General features: G+C 45.1%; 1 protein-coding gene and 1 long non-coding RNA gene across 2 annotated transcripts in view; one reads left to right on the top strand and one right to left on the bottom strand.

Annotated features, from left to right (window-relative positions):
• The window catches only part of MOCOS (molybdenum cofactor sulfurase), a 346276-nt gene extending 327272 nt beyond the window's left edge, over positions 1 to 19004 (top strand). The window contains exons 14-15 of the mRNA XM_075921610.1: positions 2883 to 2987; positions 18752 to 19004. Coding sequence (XP_075777725.1) covers positions 2883 to 2987; positions 18752 to 18931 — 285 coding nt within the window. The 3' untranslated portion in view covers positions 18932 to 19004. The remainder of the gene's footprint in view (positions 1 to 2882; positions 2988 to 18751) is intronic.
• LOC142827236 (uncharacterized) lies at positions 732 to 7741 on the bottom strand. The gene is made up of 3 exons (XR_012901833.1): positions 7603 to 7741; positions 942 to 981; positions 732 to 869 (listed from the first exon to the last, which is right to left on the bottom strand). It is a non-coding gene; the product is annotated as an uncharacterized LOC142827236 (long non-coding RNA).
• Positions 19005 to 19288: the final 284 nt, after the last annotated feature.

Raw genomic sequence — 19288 nt, 5'->3', positions numbered from 1 at the left:
TCCGATGAATGTGAATGTTATCAAGTCACTGGTTAGCCACAGTGTTTTTTAAGTCACACACCGTTGGAATGAGAAATAATTACAGCATCTCCAGTGCCAGAGATAAGGGGGGGATTAGGTTTGAGACCAGGCTCAAGCTATGGGCTATGTAGTCATACCTCAAAGTGACCAGATGTCCTGATTTTTTAGGGACAGTCCTGATTTCAGAGGTTTGTCTTATAAAGGTGCCTAATACCCATGATTGCCATCCTGATTTTTCAGATTTGCTATCTGGTCACTCCAACATACCTGAGCTGAGGGGGTTGGAGGCTGGATCAAGAAAAGATTTTGTTGTTAGAAAGGCTACTCCCATGGTATTCCCAATCTGGATCAAATCAGTAAATGCTAGTAAGTTATGCCTCAGATAAACCAATGAATATTTGGGCTTCACCAATCCTCATCATTATGTTTTAATATTTGTATATAACACCACTGATATACGTCATTTATATAAACCTTGTCTGCCAAGCCTAAGTCAATCCCATGCCCAATACAGCATTCAACTGTTTAGAAAATACTGCACCATCAGGTAAATCCAATGGAGCAAATAATTCTTGGAACAGAAATCTTGGTTGCCTTTATGATATTTTGTCAGTGAAGAAGCCATGTGTGAGACTAAGCTGGTGATTCACATAACCATCAAACTGATTTGTTTGACTGGTCCTTGTCTATATCCTATTTATTTGTAGGAAATGTGTCACCTGGAACAGAGAGGTGGCTTGTTCTCTGTTCTTATTAGTGATGCTGATAAATGTGTGGATAGCAGAAGTGCTGATGCAATGACTAGAGGCTGTCATGAAAATAGCTGTCCTTTTCCTGAGCTCAGTGCACTGTAAGGGAAAGAGAAGCAATTGTTTAGCAGTTTGTGTATAGTATGTAGCAGGAAAACATATAGGGCTTACCTTGGCTTGTCTGAGCCCTTGTTGGTCTATCAACAATTAGCTATAATAAATAAGAGACACAGCAAGTTAAAGATTTCTTTGTGAGTTAAAACATTTTACAAAGGATAGCCTTAATCTGCAGCCATTCATTCTATTTTCATTCATTCATTCATATTGCAGCGTTCGGGAGTCCAACTCAGGACCCCAGCGTGCTAGGGTACTGTAAAACCAAAGAATAGAGTTACAGTCCAATTTAAAATAGATTGTCTCTCACAGCCGAATTTTCAACTGATCTTGATATCAAACGCCCACCCCCCCCAAATTAGGGATCTTTGGAGCTGATGTTTTGGTTAATCATGGAATCATAGAATACTAGGACTGGAAGGAACCTCAAGAGGTCATTGAGTCCAGTCCCCTACCCTCATGGCAGGACCCAGTACTGTCTCTAGAGCATCCCTGATAGATATTTCTCTAACCTACTCTTAAATATCCTCAGAGATGGAGATTCCACAACCTCCCTGGGCAATTTATTCCACTGTTTAACCACCCTGACAGTTAGGAACATTTTCCTAATGTCCAACCTAAACCTCCCTTGCTGCAGCTTAAGCCCTTTGCTTCCTGTTCTAGCCTCAGAGGCCAGGAAGAACAATTTTTCTCCCTCCTCCTTGTGACACCCTTTTAGATACCTGAAAACCGCAATCATGTCCCCTTTCAATCTTTTCTTTTCCAAACTAAACAAGCCCAATTCTTTCAGTCTTTTTTCATAGGTCATGTTCTCCAGACCTTTAATCATTCTTGTTGCTCTTTTCTGGACCTTCTTCAATTTCGCCACATCTTTCCTGAAATGTGGTGCCCAGAACTGAACACAATACTCCAACTAAGGCCTAAGCAGCGCAGAGTAGAGTGGAAGAATGACTTAGTGTCTTGCTCACAACACACCTATTAATGCATCCTAAAAGCATGTTTGCTTTTTTTGCAACAGCGTCACACTGGGGAATGGTATTGATGATGTTTGATGCCAGTGAAATGGCAGCAGAAGGTGCCACTGCACTGAGACAAGCAGAGAAAAAAAATCTGTCTTTAGTTCGACTGTGATAGAATTTAGCAATTTATTGTCTGAAGAATCACAGCCAAATGTATGGCTTGAATGACTACACTAGAAAGTTTTACTATTCACTGTAGGATACACCTCAAATAATCCAAATGACACCCAAATCTGCATATAGAAAAGTTTACAACATGACCTTTGATTATTTGCCCCATTATCTGCTTGAGTTTTAAGGTTAATTTTACAAAACTAAGGAAAAGTGCATTATACTATGGAAGTTGAAGTACTAGAGGAATTGTTGATTACTGTAGAGTTCTGCAAAAGTTTCTGATCTAGTAATTGAGTGGAACTGGCATATGTCATCTTTATTCTAATCCCCCCAAAAGACAAAAAGAAATTTGGAACAGTGCATTTATAATTCATCTTAAGAAAATGCAAATTTTGCTTTCCTAACATTCACAAAATGCCACTGGAAAAATGTACAACGAAGACAAATCTGTTCGTTTCAGTCATAGTGAACAAGCATGAACGAAATCCTATTATTTTACTCATGAGAGAATTCTTCTGGTCAAATCCTAAAGACCTTAACCAGTTTTTACTCATTCCTCTGCCAGTCAAATTTTCCCTTTAATGTCAATCAGCCAAAGTCAGCAGGGACTATAGATGCCCAGCATTTCTCAGGCTTAGCCAAGTGGGAGTTTGTCTAAATAAAGACTGAGTACAGACTTCAGAATTTTATCCTTTGAATACATAGCTGAGTCAGGTGAACAGGATTTAGCCCTTTTACATAGTACAAAAATGATCTGTGAAGTGTTTCAGTTATTGAAATCCCACAAAGGTTAGAGATCAGTTCTTACCATCTAATTGTTTCATTAATGTAATTGTCTGAGAACTTATTTCTGTTGAAATTTCAGGTGGTAGGGCCATGTAACAGATGCCAAATAATCTGCATCGATCCACAAACTGGACAACGAAACAAAGAATTTCTACAGACTCTCTCCTCCACCAGAGGTAGAAAGGTCAGTGTTACCCTGTAAAATATTCATGCAGAAAGGTTTAGTGTCCTGATAATTTGCATAATTATGTATGATTTGCTAAAATATTCAATGTTAAGGTGTAATAATGATCTTCATTGGCCTTGTGTGTAGAAAGATGACACATTGGAATCCTAATATGACAGTTTTTATATATAAAAAGTTCATTTCATTTTTGGTTCAGAAATTGGTCATTAAATGAACAGGAGATGGAATATGTATTTTTGCAAAATTTGCTATGATTATTTCTATTCCTTCAACTTTCTGAACTATTTATTTTGGTCATTAGGAACCCAAATGGATTCCTGTTAGCCTTTTTTTTTATAATTTAGGAATAGAAATCTGCAGAAAATCATTGTTAGCCTACAAAGAGTTTTGCGATTAGACTGTCAGCTTGTAACCTAGCCCTTACTTAGAAAGAATTTGCCTTTATTATGGAAGGGTGGATGAGAGATGTGAGTAAGGTTGAAGGAAAAGCTGTACAAAGAGTAGAGATTTGATTTGTGAATATTTGTGATGAAAGAGCGTGGCATGATTCATTGTGGTTCCAGAGGTCATATTGGTCTTGAACTGTGAGTATTCAGACAGCCAGTATGTATTCATGAATCCTAAACAAATCACAAATTTCACCATGAATATTCATGTGGCTAAAAATTCATCCCATAAATTTATCATTATGTACTGTTAATTATTCTCCTATTTATACAATTTATCCAATCAGGGAGCAAAAGCCATACCATGTGACATAGCTGACACGTCATACAGTCTAACTAAAAATAGAGAATGGTCAAAGTGAACAGTCTGTGGAGAAATTATTTGTCCAGATTACCAGGGCTCGACAAATAATGCAATCTACTCACCTGTGGCAAGTAGACTGCAACCCGGAAGAGCTAGGTTTGGGTGATCTGCGCATGCGCAGATCTCCGGACAGGCGGCTGGCGAGTGGGGCTCGCCGCGGTTCAGCGAGCCCTGCAGATTATGCTTTTAGGACTTTTAAAATATGCTCCTAGTTCGCCAAATAGCATGTGGGGGGACATGGATTTTACCGGGATAATAAGGAGTTTGGATAATCAAGAGGCTAGGAGTCATTCAGCAGCAAGATGATCTTCCCCACAGCTGGGGACACATTTTTCTTCCTCCCCCCATGTTGTGGCCTGGAGCCTCTCCTCTGTCCTGGAACGTCTGTTCTGCCCTGTTCCCTGAACTGCCACAGAGCTGATGAAATCTGATCCCTGCAGGCACAAGGTGTGAAGGGAGGTTTAGATGCTGGTGGGCGACAGCAGAGACCTCCAGACAGGACTTTTGTTTGTCTCAGCTGCAGCCTTCTCTGTACCTTGCTTAAGCCTGCAGGGATCGAGTGTCACTGGCCCTGCAATAGTGCAGGGAGCCCTCTCAAGCTTCGCTGTCAGGGACCTGCTGACTCATTCCTGTGGAAGTCTCCCTGTGCTGCTGCAGGAGCCATTCAGCAGCAGGGTGGCATCCCCCGCAGTCAGGGGCTCCTCCTCTTCCTGGCAGCCCTGGATGGGAGGTGGGGTGTCTCTGCTCTATTAGTGCAACTTCCCCATTATCCAAATTGCTTGCTCATTCCCCAGCTTAAAAGACACGCTGTGGAGGGCACACAGCTCATGCTGGAGGACAAGAAATGGATTTGGATAATGTAGAGGTTTGGGTAACAGGGTTTCATATAAACGGGAGTTCATTCACTGAAAAAACCAAACAAACCAAGGTCACTTTGAATAATTCACTAACCAAACAAGGGACTATATTTGTAATTAATGTTAGTCACAAAGAATACTTCAGTCAGCTTGAAAAGCCAACCAACCTGGTTCAGAGTAAGGTGACCCAAATAGAGTAAGTTGGGGGTGGGATGCACTTCAAGGCACAGTTTCCTGCTGATCTGAAAAGGAGCAGAATGTATTCCTGGATAATATATGTAGATGATAGCACCATATGCACTAAGTAACTGGGCTCTTGGCCATACCATGAAGCCTGAGGACACGGAGCAGCTGTTCGCAGTAACTTGGCCATTGTACTATGCCCTCTTGAGTACCAGGTAGGAATCCTGCCCTGCTGCATAACAGTTTTTGATGTGGGGAAGTGTTGTCAAGACTCTGTCCACCTCACAAGTGCCACCCACACTAAACTCGGCCCCTAATATTTACTCAGAGTGTGGGAATCCTCCCCAAAACTGAAGGAAATTCTCAAGAGGCAAGAAAAGCGCCCCTGGAATGAAAGCTCACAGAAGAGATGGAAACAAAGAGTTTCCTGGATATTCCCCACAGCAGTGATAAGCTTCTGTTTGCATTCTGATGTAATTATAATCAAAGGCTCTTTGATACAAGTACTCCCACAGCAAAGTAATGCAGTAACACATAATTCAAGCAAAAGGTGCAATCTGCTCGCCTTAGAACCTAGCATCAAATAAGTGAAATATGGGAAACAAAAAGTTCTATAAAACATGTTGCTGTTATTCACAAAGGGCAAAGGGTTCTACTTCCCTATCCTTGAACTTTCCACCATTCATAATGGAGAGGGTGATTCAAATGTCTACACAAATGAAGATGGGCAACTCCTTTGGGAGTTCAGCTGCCACATGTCTTCAACACATTGTTTCCTTCAAGGTGTTTTTTATTTTTGAGGATCACAAAAAGATGGAAGTACACAATGATACAAATGCAATGAAAGAACCCTGACAATGTGCTAGTAGTAAATAACAGTCCATGAAAAATGTTCACAAGTATAAGGAGCAAACACAGTTAATAGAATTCAAGTTAATAGTTGCTACATGGTGAATCAATACATTTTACACATCAAGTAGAAAAAAAGGGAATAGATGTTGCATTATACATCCAGACTATATACATTATATTGAGGTCCAAAAGGAAATAGTGAAAATTGTCTAAGTATCAGGAGACAGGGACATAGGAGTAATGTCATGGTTAGAGGCATGCAGTAGATCGCCAAATTAGGAAGCGGAAATAAATGAGGCATTTCTAGATTAACAGAAGTATCCAAAATAAGTGGAGGAGGGAACCAAGTGGGCAGCCATTTTTTACTTGATTCTCATCCACAGGGGAAAAAACTGTGAGTGTGAAGGCAGAAAGTGATTTGGGTGCAAGAGATCATTAAATGATATGTTTCATGCTTCCAAAGAAAGGGAGGAATTCAGGTCAGCGGAATAAGAACAGTGGACTTTAAAAAAGCATACTTTAACAAAATCAGAGAACTGCTAGGTAAGGCCCCATGAGAAGAAAATCTGAAGGAAAAAGGAGTTGAGGAGAACTGGCAATTTCTCAGAGACACAAAATGAAAGGCACAACTGCAAAGTATCCCCGTGAGAAGGAAAGCTAGGGAGAATAGTCAGAGGCCAATATGGCTCCATGAGGAGCAATTTGATGAGCTGAAAATCAAAAAGAGATCCTACAAAAAGTGGAAACATAGACAAATTGCTGAAGACTACAAAATAGCACAAGCATGTGGGGACTGAACCAGAAAGGCTAAGGCACGAAATGAGTAACACATTTCAAATGACATAAAAGGCAATAAGAAGAGGACAGAGAGGACCCAGGGAATTTACAGACTAGTCAGCCTAACTGTTATACCTGGGAAGATATGAGAACAAGTTATTAAGCAACCAGTCTGTAAGCACTTAGTGTTAGGGTTATAAGGAATAGCCAGCATGGATTTGTTGAGAACAAATCATTCCAGACCAACCTTATTTCCTTCTTTGGCAGAAATACTGGTCTAGTGGATGGGGAGAAGCAGCACACATGATATATCTAAATATTAGTAAAACATTTGACAGTCCTATATGGTATTCTCATAAGCAAACTAGGGAAATAAGGTCTAGAAGAAATTAGTATAATGTGAGTGCACAACTGATTGAAAGACCATATTCAAAGACTAATTATCAATGGCTGGAATGGGGAACCTACCTGGCATAGCTCAGTGGCTCTGTGTCACCCTACACTGGGCAGGCATTGCCCCCCACCACTGGCTAGGATTTCCAGCTAATGGAAGTGACAAGGGAAGAGCCTTCAAGCCATCCCTGGGAACAAAGCTTCTGTGTGCTGCTGTTTCTGTCACACAGAGCCTGCAGGGCGGATGTGGCCAGAGGCTTGCCTTAATTCAGCCCACAAGGCTCATGGTTTCTCCCCTTCTCTCAGCAACAGGGAGATGGCACTGTCATTCCAGCCATGCAGGGGATCCCCAAACCTCAGTGCCCCCCTCCCTTCCGCATGGCTGAAGTGCCAGCACTGGCTTCCCTGTGACACCCCAGGTCGCCCCGCGGCGTTTGTCCCGAGGGCTCTCTACTGTCCTAGAGCTCCGAGTCCCACAGTTTCCCCTGTTTGCGCGTTTATCTTCGTTTTCCCACTCCCTGGCAAGGCGGGAGGGGAAGGGGGGCCCGGGCCCACCCACTCTCACGGGCCCCAGCCCAGGGCCCTAAGGGTTCTGGTTCAATTGCCCCGAACCCGGCTGACGGGGTGCGACCCCTTAACGCGTCAGCCCACCAGTCAATCCTGACTCTGCCCTGGGCTGCTTCCTTCCCCTCCGGCTCCGGTGTTCCCCGACACCCAGCTGCCTGGGCCAAACCGCTCACCGGGCTGAGTACTGCTGCCGCTCCTCCTGTCGACCGGGGCGATCCACTCAGCTCCTTCGCTCCCCCCTCTCTCGGCGCTGCGGGGCCATTTTAAAGTTGGCGCCGGGGTCGCGACCCCGGCGTCCCGTGGGGACCCCGCCCCTCGTGACGGGGTGTCCCTCCGTTGCCAGGGCAGCGCGACTCCCGTCTCCATGGTGCCAGGATGACATCATCCGGCACGCCTAAGGCCGGCGCGGTCCGCGCTGCCGCCGAACACCCCGGGCAGAGCCGGGCAGCGCGCGGCCTCCCGCTGTACAGCACAGCTTGGGCGGGGGCCCCCGCCGTGAGCGGGGCTGCCCCGTCACATTCCCCTTCTGCAGAAGAGCAGGGAGCTCTTAGGCCAAATTAAAGCAAGCTGCCTGCTGGATCTGGTCCACAGGCCATAGATTCCCCTTCCCATGTGGCCCCTCAGCAGTATTCCCTCTATTTTTTTCAGTCCAAAGTTTGTTCAAATGTTTATTTCTGAAATAGTATTTTTGCCTTTTCAGAGAGGCAGGGCATCTGGAGATCCAGTTGAATACGATGGGGTCTGAAAGTGCCTAACAGTGCTGAAAGTCAGGCTCATTAATTTTAACTCCCGGCACACGCTCTTGCATTGATGTTGACAATCTAACCTAAACTAGAGCAATGCAGCCTGTCCAACTGTAGTTATTATTTATTAAAACATTGATCATGTTGTTTTGATCAAAATTCAAACACACCTGCAAAGAAAACCTGATGTCTACTGCCATCGATTTTAAAACATTAGTTAATAATTCTCTCTATTACTTTTGTGGCCAAGCAGAAAAAGATTAACTTTCCTTATGTGACAGAACTCTGTGATGCTGGAGGTTCCTAGCAGCATGTTGGGCAGTAGAGTTGAAAAGACCAGCCATGCATATAAACCAAGCTAAAGTGAAAATACTCACTAATTCTGCCTGAGGTGCTGCCCTATGTGAAATGTACACAAGTCATTTAGGCTGTGTCCAGACTCAGGGGTTTTTTCGGGAAAAGTAGCCTTTTTCCGAAAAAACTTCCCCTGCGTCCAGACTCAAGCCGCGTTCTTTCGAAATTAAATCGAAAGAACACGGCTTTTCTTTCGATGGCGGTAAACCTCATTTCACGAGGAAGAACGCCTTCTTTCGAAAGTTCCTCTTTCGAAAGAAGGCGTTCTTCAATGTAAATAGGGCTTCTTCGAAAGAGAGCATCCAGACTCACTGGATGCTTTCTTTCGAAAAAGCAAGCCGCTTTTTCGAAAGTTCAACGTACAGTCTAGACGCTCTCTTTCGAAAGAGGCTTGCAGTCTAGACATAGCCTTACTAGGTATATTTGCACCCATGATATGCTACATTTACTATAGTGGAGCCCCCCGATATAGATGCAGTTTCACCTTGTAAGACTGGCTTGCTGTTCAGTTGCCAGAATTAGTCATATTGTTACAAACCCCATTATGCACCACTGCAGTATGTTGATTTTGCCAGTTTGTTCTGATTTAACTACATGGATATAGCTATACCAAGGCAAATTTCTCTGCCATGCATTTACTCACTAAGGGTGTGGTCCTGCAAGAGCCAAGTTTCTCCTGTGGGCTGCAGAATGTCAGCATGTGTTAGGAGTGCTCATCATCTTGCAGAATTAGACTCCAGTTTATTAGACTGTTTACAAAAAATTGGCTTAGGCTAGGCAATTACTTCTCTTAACTGATGAATCATTATCACCATCATCATCTTAATGACACAGTGCTTTACACTGCATTAGATCTGAAACACTTCTACAAACATTAATTACAGTCATTAAACTTTGCAACACACTTGTGAGTTAGTGAATTGTTTATTATATCCATTTTCTTTTTATTGGTAAAATGAGGCACAGAGTGTGAGTTTCATTAGTCAACTGATAGACAACAATCCTCTGGTTAATCCAAGAATGGCTAACTTTTAACTCCTGAATTAAGTCTTCGTATATGCAGCACCTTCAGAATACGTCTCTTCAATTTCTATTTAGTTCAGATTATAATTTGATGAGGATACAGCCTTGCTTGAACTTTACCATCACTTCTGTCAGCCCCACAACCTCAGGCTATTGTCTTATGGAGAATCAGGCCAATGTGTTTCTGTGCGAATAAAGGAGTATGCATTGCATGCACCTATTTATGTGACAAATATAATTGAAATAACGCAGTGAGAATGGCAATATTTTATATCTATCATAGAAATTTCATTCAGACGCCTGCTATATGTATTTGTGCTTTTACCACACAAGTAGTTTGAGAGTTTTCTCCCCTGTGGTGATTAAAAGCAATGGGAAGCTAATGTTACTTCTCCCTTGCTAAGATAAGAAGACAAGAGACTATAAAGTCACAGACCTCTCAGCTCAGCACTCCCTACTTCCTTATTGAGTTGTACTGAAGATGTATGCAGAATAAAATACCCTTGAAGTCAGAAAGGGGTAGCCACACAGATTAAGTGGTTCATAACTCTGCCAACTATAATCTCAGGGACAGAAAGCCTCATTTTTAATAGCAAAATGCTAAAAGGATAAAATCCTAGTTTTTTGTGGTCTTTGAAGTGAAATTGGCTTGACATGTAAGTCTTTTTAGCTAGATTTGCATTGCTATTCATTGTCAAAATATTGCTGAGCTAGTATTCAAACAAATGGAATAAAAAAGGTATATTTGCTTCAGTGATATTAAACACTTTTATTCACTTTGGGTATATCTACATATGAAAGTTAATTCGAAATAACAGCCATTATTTTGAATTAACTTTAATAGCGTCTATACAGGCAAACCGCTATTTCGAAATACAGGCAGTCCCCAGGTTACGTACAAGATAGGGACTGTAGGTTTCTTCTTAAGTTGAATCTGTATGTAAGTCGGAACTGGTGTCCAGATTCAGCCGCTGCTGAAACTGACCAGCGGCTGACTACAGGAAGCCCGAGGCAGAGTTGCTCTGCTCCGGGCTTCCTGGAATCAGCCGCTGATCAGTTTCAACAGGCTGAATCTGGACGCCAGTTCCGACTTACATACAGATTCAACTTAAGAACCCCAGGCGTCCCCAAGTCAGCTGCTGCTGAAACTGATCAGTGGCTGATTCCAGGAAGCCCGGGGCAGAGCAACTCTGCCTCGGGCTTCCTGTAGTCAGCCGCTGGTCAGTTTCAGCAGTGGCTGACTTGGGGACGCCTGGGGCAGAGCAGCTGGGGTGCTGCTGGGTTGCTCCAGTAGCACCACTCCTCAGCGCTACTGGACCAACCCAGCAGCACCCAAGCTGCTCTGCCCCAGGCGTCCTGATTCAGCTGCTGCTGAAACTGACCAGCAGCGGCTGAATCAGGACGCCTGGGGCAGAGCAGCTGGGGTGCTGCCGGGTTGGTCCAGTAGCGCCCAGAGCGGCGCTGCGGGACCAACCAGCAGCGCCCCAGCTGCTCTACCACAGGCATCTGGAGAAAAGCCTGGTCTTTTGGGGGGGGGCGCACTAGCCGCGCTCCTCTCCTCCCCCAGCAGACCAGGAAGACGCGGGCGGTGGGACCGAGACGCGCCGCGGTCCCGCCACCCGGGTCCTCCACGGCTTTGCTCCCTGTCTCCCTGGTCTGCTGGGGGGAGCCCTGGTCTGCTGTCTCCCTGGTCTGCTGCCGGCATCCTCCGCGGCTTTGCTCCCCGTCTCCCTGGTCTGCTGGGGGGGAGTCCCCCAGCAGACCAGGGAGATGGGGAGCAAAGCCTTGGGGGACGCCGGCAGCGGGACTACCCCCCCCCCCCAGCATACCAGAGAGACGCGGAGCAGCTTTTCTCGCTCGCAGGGCACTTAATTTGAATTAGTTAAACCTCATTCTACGAGGAATAATGCCAAATTCAAAATAGCTAATTTGAAATAAGCACTATGTCGACGCTTATTTTGAAATAGGGGGCCTCCAGCCCTTCCCAGGGAGTCCTGGTGGCCACTCTAGGCCAAACCAGGAAAACTCCTCTCCTCTCCCCCAGCCCCAGAGCCCTTAAAGGGGTAGACTCTGGCCACACTGCATGTGCCAGCTACAGGCCTACAAGCACAGAGCCAGCAGTCACTGACTCTGACCCAGTGGCCCCAATATGAGCCGGTCAGCCAGATCCAGCCAGCCCTCCACCGCTCAGTCCCCCAGTTCCCAGGAGCCAGCCAGAGGCCAGAGAGGGCGGGCACCATCCTGGACTAATGCGGAGATCATGGACCTCATTGAGGTTTGGGGGGAGGCCTCCAACGTCCATGATCTCCACACTAGATGGAGGAACATGGCTGTCTACAGCCACATAGCTGCCACCATGGCCACAAAAGGCCACATGCGCAGCCAAGAACAGGTGGGCATGAAAATTAAAGAATTGCAGCAGAGATATGCCAGGGCCACACGGAGCAGCTCCCCAACAGGGGCACACACCTGCCCTATTTCGAGGCCCTGGACCACATCCTGGGAGGCGGGACGGTCCGTGCCAGCCCAGGGGGCAGCAAGCCGGGAACAGAGGGCCCTGAACAGGGGCATGGAGGAGGAGCCTTCACGGAGCATGCCACGCCCCAGGACCCCCACGCCGTCCCAGCAGCTGACTCACCAAGGTCATCCGGGGAGGCCACAACATGTGAGTGCCATCACTGTCCCCTTACGGTGCGGGTGGGGGGAGGGGGAGAGAGAGGGAGACCAGGGACCGCGCGCGTGGGCCTTGCTTACTATGGATCATGCAGCAACCTGTGCATGTGCGAGCACGTGCTGTGCCACCCCAGGCAGGTGGCTCCAGCTGGCTGCCACATAGGCGCCTTGGCCTGTTAGCCACACACCTGTGTGACGAGACATGACATGCTCCTGACCCCGGGGTGGGACACAGCTGGACGCTCTCCCTTCACAAGCTCCCTCTACACAGAGGCAGGGGACATCTCCCCCTCCACCTCAGCTGCACTGTACACAGCACAGGGGCCTGAGTGCAGTCTTGGGGCAGCTCCCACTCCCGGGGATAGCCAGACAATCTGACCATGGCCTATGTGCAAGCACATCGGCTCTGATGGTGCAGGGAACGGTCATCCTCACCTTGCAGAGGGGGCTGGGCTTCACCCACTGTGTCCCTAGGAAGAACTGAGCACTTCTCTACTTTCTCTACCGCCTCACCAGCTGCACATGCAGGGCGTGCCACCCCGCCTGGGACATGCTCCCGCACATGAGGGCTCTGCAGGAGGACCAGCCAAACACTGCAGGGGTACCGAGAGCAGCACCTGGGGCACTGCGAGCCTTGCACCACACCCTCGTCCGCTGGGTGAAACTAGATTTGGAGCTCCGGCAGGAGCAGCTTGCCCAGGGTCATGCCATCTGTGCCCATCTGCAGACCCTGGTGCAGAGCATGCTGCCTCCTGCCGCTCCAGCGCCTCCTGCCTCCCCAGCTCCCGCTCCTCCTCCCACTCCTTCTCCCCCTCCCGCCTCTCCCTCCTCAACCGCCACACCCCCCTCCTCAATCTCCACGCCCCCCACCTCAACCTCCACACCCTCCTCTCCAACCTCCCCGGGGACGCCGAGGACCCCGCACTCACTGTGCTGGGAGACAGTTGGCCTGGCGAGACTCCCACCCCTGAGCTTCCCCTCCCCCTTCTAGCTCCCTCCTCCCAGTTTTCCCCCTCCCCTCTCTCACCCTCTCCAGTCTCCCCAGATTTTCATACCTCCCCCCAGTCTTGTTAAATAAACAGAGTTTATATTTTTGAAAATACGTGTATTTTATTTGACATCAGGAAGGGGGGCTAGAGAGGGGTAAGTGGAAGGATGTGAGGGTGGAATAAGGCACAAGGCCCCAGTGGAGCAGACCAGAGAGACTTCAGTCCTGTTCCATGTAGAAGCTTTCCTGCAGGGCCTCCTGGATATGGACAGCCCCCCGATGGGCCTCCTGGCTGGCAGCCATGCGGAGCTGCATGTACAGGCCAGCGAAGTGGTCGGCTTCTGCCATCCAGCCTGGCAGGAAAGCCTCCCCCTTCCACTCACACAAATTGTGCAGCACATAGCACACCGCCACCACGTGCGGAATATTCCTCTCGGAGAGGTTTAGACAGGTCAGGAGACATCAAAATCGGGCCTTCAGCCAGCCGAAGGCCCCCTCCACCACAATGCGGGCCCTGATGAGCCTGGCATTAAAGGCCTGCCGGGTGGGGTTGAGGTGTCCCGTGTAGGGCTTCATGAGCCAAGGTTGTAGCGGGTAGGCCGCATCCGCCACCAGGCAGACAGGCATGTCCATGTCCTCGACCCTGATGTGGCTGTCGGGGAAGAAGGTCCCATCGTGCAGGCTCTGGCACACGGAGGAATTGTGGTACACCCGCATGTCATGTGCTTTGCCGTACCAGCCCATGCTGATGTCCAGGAAGCGGCCCCAATAGTCAGACACGGCTTGCAGGATGACTGAGAAGTATCCCTTGCGGTTAATGTAGAGGGAGGCCTGGTGTTCCGGGGCACGGATGGGGATGTGCATCCTATCGATTGTCTCCCCGCAGTTGGGGAAGCCACGAGGCGTACAGATAGTGCGGAATGGCTTGCTAGTTCGAACTATCTAGCCTGTGCCGCGTGTAGCCGCGCGGCACGGGGTTCGAACAAGCCGGCATTTAAAAATGGCGCCGGCCGGCTTATACAAATGAAGCCCGGGAAATTCAAATCCCGGGCTTCATTTGCAAGTGCGGTATGCCTACATTACCCCGCTAGTTCGAACTAGCGGGGTAGTGTAGACATACCCTAAGCAAGGTAGGCAAGCAGGCAGGGAAAGCTGAGAACCGGCTGTCCAGGGGGGTCCCTTTAAGCACGAGCCTCAGATAGCCTCAGACGCGTTATTTCAAAATAATGTATTTCAAATTAACTATTTTGAATTCAGATATTTTGAAATAACGCTGTAGTGTAGACATACCCTTTTAGTGATCAGAGGCAAAGTTTTCTTCCCAAGAATATGCACAAAATGAAAGTGTTGGGAATACTTGCATGACAATGTGTTAGTGCACTTTACTCATCCAAGTATTTGCTCAAGTATTCACATGCAGCCAAAGTTTTTTGGAAGTCATCCAATCAGGAGAGGGAAAAAAACCTTGTTGCATGGTTGCTCAAAACAGCAAATTTTAAATGTTATTTAAAATAATGTTTGAGCAATCCAAAAGCTGAAATATGGTCATATATACCATTTGTTTAATAATTTCAACTAATTACCAAATTTGGAAAAATCATAGTTGGGACTGAAATAATTCAGAAAAGTAAATGTTGAAAAAGGTATATTACATTATACACTGAACCAGGAAGTCAGTGCAGTAATATGTAGACAGAAATAGATTTTAACTATAATTAGTAGAGTAATTTTATTTAGAATGAAAAATTATGAAATTTGTGTTAAATGTGGTGCACTGCAACTTGATATTTCAGTGGTATTCATTTTACAGTAATACATTTCTCATTACCTGATTTTTCTAAAGCAATACAATTAAGGCTCCAATATTAGCTTTGCATTATGTTATGGGGAAAGAATCCAGTTCCCAGTAGGTTAACTACAAGGCTGAAAACATATAATTGCTGCCCATGAAGAAAGCAGTTTATTTTCAAGAAAAAGCAAAGTAAGAGTAATCATTAAATTTAAATAAAATGGGCAGTAATATTTAAATTGTAATCTTATGTCTGGTTTTTAAACTATTTTGGTTGCTACAGTTTTTGAAAAGTATAACGATACACCATTATTACCTTAATGGTTTTCAGAATTTCTGAACAGCACTGATTTTCAAATATGTTACCATTGTACCACACTCGAAATAGCAATGCAAATTAGCTCAGGCCTCACCTTCACATGTGGTAGAGACAATATTCACATAAATCAATCACTCATTAAATAGTAAATCATTGAGAGGGAAGGGGGAAAGACATGACACCATTGGTGATGGCACTGCACTAGCCTCTGTTAGCAAGGAGGAGTCATTTATGATATACACTGGACAGTCCTGGCAGCCCTACTGGATGCATGAGATCCCAGCAACTCTGTGGGAACACCTGTAAAAAATTTTTTTAAAGTGATTTTTCTTATTTTCAATTGTACATTAAAAAGTGAGGCAAGAGTCTCAAGCTCTCAACAGGCCCCTGCTGTTCAGCATTCTCCTTGCCTAAAAGGAAAAGATCTCTGCATTGACTCATGCGCCCTAATTCTGCATAAAGAGTTAACATTATTGTATATTTCCATGTTAATTATTCTTATATAGTAAAAATCTGTTTGGCTGACAAATATTGAATTAACCTGAAAAGGTTTGCTCTGTTTCAGTTCCTTTATTTGAATACTGACAGTGGAACTGGTTAGAGAATGGAGAGAGGGGTTTTGTGGAAAATATGAAAAAGCTGAAACTGAATTTTGTACAGTTCTTAGAAATTGAAAAACAGCAAAATTAGATTGTGAACTGCCAAAAACAAACAAAAATCTGCACTAAAAAAAGAAATTTCAGCTGAACATTTTCTGTTTTCAGGTGTGTGGTTTTCTAATGAAAAAATCAAAAAATAGTCAAGCAGCCACTTTATGTGAACATTTTCATATAGTTTAAAACTCAGTTTTTATTTTAAAACAAGTTTTAAATGCACAAGTGACATCTTTCTTCATCTAAAACTATTCTAAGTATTGGGGAGTATTTTCAAGATAGCAAGACTTACAGCAAGACCTTTCTTGCACATTTTTTAAATTACCAGAAGTTAGGAAACAAAAGCATATTGGGAAAATACACACTGAAAACCATCTCAGTAGTGATCAGTTTATTTAACATAACATTTAAAAAATACATCCAAACATCTGTGGCAGTCAATAGTACTTTGCTAGACTGGGACCAGACTGCTCAGCACTTTAGAACAAGGTTGGGGAACCTTTTTAGGGTCAGGGGCCGCTGACAGAAAAATCAGTCAGGGGCTGCACGCAAGTGAGAAGCAAAAAAGAAAAAACCAAACCTTCACTGATATGGTACCCAACTGAGAAGGAGAAAGACACCCCCCTCCCCCCTCCCACATTCCCTTCCCACACAAGGAGCCTAGAGGGTGGTCCAGGCTAGTAGATTTTCTGTGCTCCAGACCCACAGTGCGATGGCAGGGGGACTAGAGCACCAGCATAGGCTCCCTAATGCTGAGGGGAGCCCTGAGACTCAGGGGGCCAGATCCAGGCACATTGGGGCTGCATTCAGCCCCCGTGCCTTAGGTTCCCCACCCCTGATTTAGAGAATCAAAAGTGCAGCACACAAGATGGATGAAAGGTCAATGAAGGAAGCAGCTGTGCAATATAGTTGACTGGCTATGCCGAAAGAAGGACAGGAGACATTTGATATGAGTTTAATCAGGCCAAAATATATTATTAGGTGTCGAGGACTACCCAAGAGGTAAAATGTACATTGTGGTAAACCCCCTTTTCCAGGTTCCTCCAGCAAATCCATGGCCGGGACCTTACCAACCATCCTCCTCGTAGGAGGGGTAAGGTGGACTATACTAATAGGGGGGTTGGCTCTCTGCCATACCAATCATAGGAGTCCTGAGCCACCCCCAGCTAGCTCAATTACAGAAAACCTCTTCTCAAGTCCTTTCCCCAAGCCATTTATCAGGCACTCTACAGTATACATTCTTGTATGGAGTACTGGCACTGAATATCTGCAATACACTTAAATATTGAGTTGTGACATATGACCTGTCATGTTATGCATGAACATAGCACACCTGAGCCTGCTGTGAGGAAAGCAATAAGCCCCAACTGCCCCTGGCCAATAGAGCGGAAAATTCCTTCTCATCAGCCTTTAACAGGGAAGCTAGCATAATGCCCACAGCAGATATGGCCAATAACGTGATATATTTATCACCTGAATAGAGAGAAAGGGTGGGTGCTGCCATGCCTGCTTCTTTTGAAGGGGACAGTCCAGGAACAGACTGACCTTATTAGACTCCTCATTCCTGGATAGTGAGTTAGCCACCATGTTGACCCCTTTTCCAGCAGTTTTACATCTCCTCTTCTGACCTGCCAGCCGAACACCTCCCAGTTCAAGATGCAGGGCACTGATTTATCTCCATTGTTCAATATTCATATGTATCACAGGGATATGTATATACATATTTCTAATATTTATCTGTTGGATGGCTTCACAGCTAATGACAAACAGCAAGCTACAACTTTACTCATCAACACACTTCCAGAATATTTTCAGTATAATTTACCAAAATATTCATAAGAATAAATGAAGAGAGCATTCACTATGGTTAGACAGAACAAAGTGCTATTAACAAAGCAAATAATGCATGGTAAAAGATACAACACCATACTTCACTGTTTGAACATAAGTACATTCTTATGCTTTCTAACCTGTAGAAATTTACATCAGAAATAAATTAAATATATTTATCCGAAAGCCAGAATGCTAATTACATTACTAGATTGTGAATGAGTATAAATTAAGTAGGTAAGCCAAGAGACTGGTGATGAAATATTCTTCTATTAATCCAGTTACTCTCTAGGGGTATGTCTACACTACCCCGCTAGTTCGAACTAGCGGGGTAATGTATGCATACCGCACTTGCTAATGAAGCCCGGGATTTGAATTTCCTGGGCTTCATTGGCATAAGCGGGGAGCCGCCATTTTAAAATCCCCACTGCTTCGAACCCCGTGCAGCGCGGCTACACGGGCTCGAACTAGGTAGTTCGGACTAGGTTCCTATTCCGAACTACCGTTACTCCTCGTGAAATGAGGTGTACCGGTAGTTCGGAATAGGCACCCTAGTCCGAACTACCTAGTTCAAGCCCCGTGTAGCCGCGCTGCACGGGGTTCGAAGCAGCGGGGATTTAAAAATGGCAGCTCCCCGCTTATGCTAATGAAGCCCGGGAAATTCAAATCCTGGGCTTCATTAGCAAGTGCGGTATGCATACATTACCCTCCTAGTTCGAACTAGGAGGGTAGTGTAGACATACCCTAGGTCTGGAATAACCTATCATTAGCTTTTAGGTTACTAGTCTCCTGTATTTAATAATAAAACCTATTATATGGAGATGTTAGTTGTGCCTTTGTCCTTGCAGCAACAAGTGTTCTTCTAAACATTATCTTTGTTGAGAGATCTACTGGAGATTTGATAGTTCTGGATTTGGGTGAACTGATTTTGTTTGTTTTTTGTTCTTCAGACAAACTTTGGCATATATCTAATGAACCAGTCCCTGTGTTCATCACTTCCAAATATCTTGTCTGTGGGATCTCAAGTATTTCCAGTGTTAAAGGAAGATACAGAAATTCAAAGTCCTGCGTCGAATGAAAAAAAAACCTTCCGGATAGCTTCCATAACTGGACAAGTTGTAAAGGAATAATTAAGGCTCTTTTAAAAACCCATAATATGTATTTTTAAAATCTTGTAATTATTAAAACACTATATTTCATGGACTTGCTTCTGATTTTATTCTGCTCTATTTTTGTTAAAGATGTCACAACCCTCAGGCATTATTTACATAGTTGTATTCACATACCACCTACTTTTAAAAAAAAAATAATCCTGTGAATAAGTTATATCAGTCCTAACAGTTCTCTTTACTGAACTTTGCTTCAAGATGCAGCAGATTTGGGCAAGCTTTATTGGAGGGTGGATGACTCCAATATGTTTAATGCTGTTGTCATAAAAAGAATTCACATCTTAATGATGGAAAGGTCTACTCTTCCCTGTCCCTGAA

The sequence above is a fragment of the Pelodiscus sinensis genome, chromosome 2 (assembly GCF_049634645.1).
Source record: "Pelodiscus sinensis isolate JC-2024 chromosome 2, ASM4963464v1, whole genome shotgun sequence".
Classification (NCBI taxonomy): Eukaryota; Metazoa; Chordata; order Testudines; family Trionychidae; genus Pelodiscus; species Pelodiscus sinensis.
This window is presented reverse-complemented; position numbering and strand designations above follow the sequence as displayed.